The sequence below is a fragment of the Amphiprion ocellaris genome, chromosome 4, assembly GCF_022539595.1.
Source record: "Amphiprion ocellaris isolate individual 3 ecotype Okinawa chromosome 4, ASM2253959v1, whole genome shotgun sequence".
Lineage (NCBI taxonomy): Eukaryota > Metazoa > Chordata > Actinopteri > Pomacentridae > Amphiprion > Amphiprion ocellaris.
Window position 1 is genome coordinate 23232353 of NC_072769.1, and position 6000 is coordinate 23238352.

The following is a 6000-nucleotide window of genomic DNA, read 5'->3' on the forward strand; positions in this document are numbered from 1 at the left end:
ATTCTCAGCTGATGCTAATTTTAGGATTTATTTTCACTCATTTTCTCCCATTTTTGCACAACATCTTGTTTGATTGTCTGAGCAGAAACAGAATAGTGATGTGAAACCTGTGAGGCTGTGATGAAGAAGTTCCAGGGCAGCAGAGTTCCCAGACCGAGCACAAAGATGATGAGTCCAACGGCATGGCCGCTGTGGGAACAAAACACCTCAGTGAGCTGAGTGAACTAGGTGGAAGCAGGAAGAAAATTTAGAAAAAAACAAAGAATGCATCCAACTCACTGGTCAGCAGGTTTCTGTTCATTTGACATCCTTTTTCAGGTTTCCTGTACAAAAGTCAGACAAAAAATGACAAAAAACAAGACAAAATATTACAAAAATGAGACACAAAATGACAAAAGAACAATGATTTATTATCAAAATGGCAAAAAACAACCAAGAATAAGACAAAATGTGATAAAAAACGAGACACAAAACAACAAAAGTGAGAAACAAAGCGACAAAACAATAGACAAACAATGCAAGCGAGACCAAAAGGAAACACAATACAACAAAAATGAGAACAAAAACAACAAAAGCATGACAAATGACAAGTCAGACAAAAAATGACAAAAAACAACAAAAACAAGACAAAATATTACCAAAATGAGACACAAAATGACAAAAGAACAGTGATTTGTGATCAAAATGACCAAAAACAACAAAAACAAGATAAAATGTTACAAAAACGAGACACAACGACAAAAGAACAATGAACAATCTAGTGTTTTACTTTATGATCAAATCAACTTGTCATGGTCTAGAAATTATTTTAAATTTATAGTTTTACTAATTTACAATCTGCAGTTAATGTCTTCTCTGGAATTTTTACCCTTTGAGGACCGGATTGGACCCTCTGGAGGACCGCTTTTGGCTCAAGAGCCACATGTTTGACACCCGTGGTGTATAATGTTCATTTTACCCAGAGAAAGACTGCAAGTGATTGGAGAAGAGATTTTCTAGCGTGTAGAAAATGATGCTTTGCTCATAATACTTTGACTCAATATTGTGAATGTGGACTTCTAAGACCTTTACTTATAATAATAATAATAATAATAATAATAATAATAATAATAATAATAATAATAATAATAAGTGTACATGTGTACTGGCCCTGATTCTTCCTCTTCCTTATTAAATAACTGCCTAAATAGCTTAAAAATGTTGCACAGCATTAGTTAACAGTGAATAAATAAAAGCATTCAGAAAGACCTAAAATCAAAGTAAATTTCATTAAAGAATGTGCTGTTCATACAAAAGACATTTTTTTACCTTAATTTTTGCTTTTGTTTTAGTGTAAAAAAAAAAAGTCCATTCTGAAAATGTTCACATTTAATGAGCTATTTTTTTGAACAACATAAAATTTCTCAAGAAAAATAAGTTCAATTTCAACAATATTATGCCTCAGTTTATCATTTCCACATTACAACTTGTGTCTACAAAGGAACACAACATTTAGTCACAGGTATCTGGAACTGCTGATATAGTATTTAACTTTTACAACTTCTCCCTCAATTACATATTGACCTGGAAAATTTTCAAGTCATTTTGGACAATTTTTGAGTCATTTTCAATAAGATTTATGTCAGCTTGGACCACGTCTCATCCTTTTAGTTCATTCTTGTGTCTTTAGGATAATTTTCAAGTCATTAAGAACAAATTTCATGTCATTCTGGATTAATTTTCCATAATTATGGACCATTTTCAAGTCATTTTGGAAGGGTCAATATATAATTGCAGGACTTTTTGTAACACAGTTAATATTTTAGTGACATCCAGTCATTTTTTTATTAGTAAGTGATTGTTTCCATAATGAATAATTACGGAATTTGTAAAGACATGATCATAATGAAAATAAAAAACACTATTTTTTTTACTATTAATAAAAATGTATGTAAGATATATCCTATGGACATCAAAGGTCCCTCAGTCACAGACTGACAGCCCTGGTCTAAGCTGTCACAAACCATCATTTCCACTAATGACTCCTTTCAGAGTTGGACTGTGTGAGTAGTTCACTGTCTCTGGAGTCACTGCAGCTCTGATGAAGAGGCTCCTCCTGACCTCCTGATGACTGATTTTTAGATGATCTTTCTGTATCCTGACTTACAATCATGATCCTCTGTTATTTTTTTTCTATTTGCAGACATGCAGACACACTCCGCCCAAAACTGAGAAGATTCTGGTGTCATTTTCTAACTATGTACATGCAGGTGTACTGTAATACAAAACTCCTGCTGTATGGTATATTTAAAGATAAATTCCTTTTTTGTAACTCGTTTATAAAGCCACAGCAGTAATGAAAATCTCTCCTTTATAACAGGCTGTGACTCATCTGGTTGCGACATCATCTCAGATCAGTTCATTCATGTATTTCCTGCCGGCAGCAGTGAACTTAACACAGTATTTAACTCACTATGGTCTCTTTTTATGAACATCTGTCAGTGGTAATAGTTTCTGACTGAAGCTGGGTCCCCCAATCAGCTGATGCGTTTGAAAACACGGCAAAAAAAATCGCCAAACAAACTTCAGCAAAAGTCACATTCATTTCAAACACACGTGTAGCTTTGGTTATGAAACACAGGCTGATGTGTTTGGTTTGTAGTAGCTTCGCGGTTTTAATTCAATTTTAATTCATTCTCAAGTTAAATCAAGGTAATGATTAGATTCTGTCGCTGATGGAGTGGATGAACCAACACGTGCTCAGTTAGCAGTTAGCCCAAAAGTAGGAGACATTCAGAAGTCCGTTAGAAAACCATTAAACTTAGGATAGAAAGAGAAAAGCAACGCAGACGGAGCTCACCTGAGAGTCGGAGCAGGTGTCCCGGTCGGTCAGAGAGACAGACGGACGGACGGTGTGTCGGCGGGAATTGACTGAGCGCGCGTGGATTGACCGCGTCTTTTTTTAATTTTTTGTTTTTTACCGGAAGTGTCAGATGACGCAAAACGATGAGGAGGTACAGAGGGAGGTTAGAGTTTGTGGCACAAACTGTTAAACTGATCATTAAATAGAGATAAAGTCACTTCTTCTTCTTCTTCTTCTTCTTCTTCTTCTTCTTCTTCTTCTTCTTATTATTATTATTATTATTATTATTATTATTATCATTATTATCATTAATAATAATAATAATAATAATAATAATAATAATAATAATAATAATAATAATAATAATAATAAAAACCTCAGGAATGTTAGATCTATTTTTTTCAATATATTACTCTCGAATTGTTTAAAAAAATAAGTATTAATATTTAGAATCGTATTTCAAATGTTTGCTTTTCACATTGTCCTTAAATTGATATGAAAAAATATCCTACATTTATATATATACACACACACAGTCTGGGCCATAAGTTTCGATAAAATGTATTATGTATAGTTTTTTATGTTTCAGATACCCTAGAAGATGCGTTTGACGCTATCTTTGGGGGCACTTGAAGGCCATGGTGTTGAAGGTGAAGATACGAGACATAAATCATCTCAAGGAACGTATCACCAATGCCATTACAAGCAGAACTTCAACTGTGTTCATGCAAGTTCATCAGCAGTGAAAAACACGCATTAATATGTGTTTTCAAGACAATGGTAATCATACAGAGCACATTATTTAAATAAAAATGGTTGTCCAAAATAAAATGTTTATTTTTCCTATGTATAGAAACTTATGGCCCACACTATATATATGTGTGTATACACACACACACACACACACACACACACACACACACACACACACACACACACACACACACACACACACACATATATATATATATAAAAGTATATATGTATAAATATATACAGTTTTTTATTATTTTTATTATTATTATTATTATTATTATGCAACACTAGACCTTTTTTCTTCAAATCTGACAAGTAATTCACATTAAATCGACTCACAAAGTGACGCATCATGGATTAGTGTGAAGAGCACAACTCATGTCCCAGAGCTAAGATTAGTTCAGAGTTGGACACTGCTCCTCTGGTTAGTCCTGCTCTGTAAGTTTGCACGCTGCAGCTTTGGCGTGGGAATCAGTGAAGCCCAGCAGGATTCTTTTGATTCTGATTGTTTTGTGTTAACGCCTCCTGAAGCCACTACCTGAATGTACTAAGACTTTTAGAGAGCATTTATTTTCCGGTATTTTGCACTAAGTCGTCCTGCACATATGACTTATGGCAGCTAGTAATGTAAAATCTTTTCCCTGTCAAGATAAACACTTTCCGGCTCATGCAACTGACAATGAGCTGCTGAGTCCCTGTTACGGTCTAAGGTGGGGTTTTTTTTTTGTTTTTTTTTGGTTTTTTATCAATTAGACCAAACATTTATTGAGAAATATGCTGCACAATTTCAAATTCAAAGAAAATAAGACATGATATCACTTCATCATGTGGCCTTATGCTCTGTTTTAATTGTCCATAAACAAATTTTCAACCAAATTTAGTATCTGGCACACAGTTAGTGAGTTTAAGGGCATCTACACTCTTGACAGTATCTTGATTTGTCCAGCTGGTAATGCAGATTGTCTTTGGTGACAATCATGACAAGAAATTTGCAACTGAAAGTCATTTGGCTAAGCAGAAGGCTCAGGTGTCATTTACCAGAAGGGTTAAGAAAACATATAATTAATTTGAATGTAACCTAATTAGACTCCAAACACATCTGCCCCCTGTGAATAAAAACATACGAGTAATTTATGAGACTCAGAAACAAAAAGCCACAGCTGGTTGTTAAAGTGAGAGAGAGAGAGAGAGAGAGAGAGAGAGAGAGAGAGAGAGAGAGAGGGGAAGTGCTGTTTGCGAGCTTTCAAAATAAAAAAAACCTAAGTGTTATTTACCATGAGTTTCTCAAACGTGGTAAAAGAACAGTACATCCCAAATATAATACAGAGGGGACATTGCTTGTATTTCCGCGTCATTTTGGACAATTTTCGAGTCATTTAGGAAAATTTTTGGGTAATTTTCAGCAAGCTTTGTGTCAGCTTGGTTCATTTCTCGTCATTTCAGATCATTTTTGTGTCTTTGGTGTAATTTTCAAGTGATTTCGAGCAAATTTCATGTCATTCTGGACGAATTTTCTGTAATTAAGAATCAGTTTCAAGTAATTCTGGACAATTTTCGAGTCATTTTGAACAATTTTCGAGTCATTCTGGACAAATTTCGAGTCATTCTGGACAATTTTCGAGTCATTTTGGACAAGTTCTGAGTCATCTTAATTCAATAAAAAGAACACAATCAAAACAAATTTTGAATGAGCTCATGTTATTGTTGTTTAGCTAATTAGAGGGTGGTTGTTATTAAATTCGGACGGTTATTTAGTTGACATTTTAGTGATATCAAGTCATTTTTTGTTAATAAGTGATTGTTTCCATAATAAATAATTATGGAATTCGTAAAGACATGCTTATAATGAACATAAAAACAGTCGTTTTTTTTGTTTGTTTTTTACTTTAATAAAAATGTATGCAAGATATATCCCGTGGACTTCAAAAGTCCCTCAATTATATATTGACCCAAACAATTTTTGAGTCATTTTGGACAATTTTCTTTTCGTTTTCAACAAGTTTTACATCATCTTGGATCTTTTCTCGTCATTTTGGTCATTTTTTGGGATTATTTTCAAGTCATTTAGGACAAATTTCATGTCATTCTGGACTAATTTCCCGTAATTATGGATCATTTTCGAGTCATTCTGGACGGGTTAATATATAATTGTGGGACTTTTTGGAGTATAGTTGACATTTTAGTCATAGCCAGTCATTTTTTATTAATACGTGATTGTTTCCATTACAAATAATTATGGAATTTGCAAAGACATGATCATAATTTTTTTTTTACTTAAAATGTATGCAAGATATATCCCATGGACTATTGAAGTCCAAATAGCTTTAAATTCGCTTTTTGTCCTGACTGTGGTGCTTTTATTTTGAAAGGCGCCTCTCTCTAGGAGGATGGATCGGGTCAGT

General features: G+C 33.8%; 1 protein-coding gene across 1 annotated transcript in view; it reads right to left on the reverse strand.

Moving 5' to 3' along the window:
* LOC111572258 (equilibrative nucleoside transporter 2-like) overlaps window positions 1–2958 on the reverse strand; it is a 14013-nt gene extending 11055 nt beyond the window's left edge. The window contains exons 1-3 of the mRNA XM_023275834.3: window positions 2840–2958; window positions 280–323; window positions 108–189 (exon numbers count right to left, since the gene is read on the reverse strand). Coding sequence (XP_023131602.1) covers window positions 108–189; window positions 280–308 — 111 coding nt within the window. The 5' untranslated portion in view covers window positions 309–323; window positions 2840–2958. The remainder of the gene's footprint in view (window positions 1–107; window positions 190–279; window positions 324–2839) is intronic.
* Between the last annotated feature and the right edge of the window lie 3042 nt (window positions 2959–6000).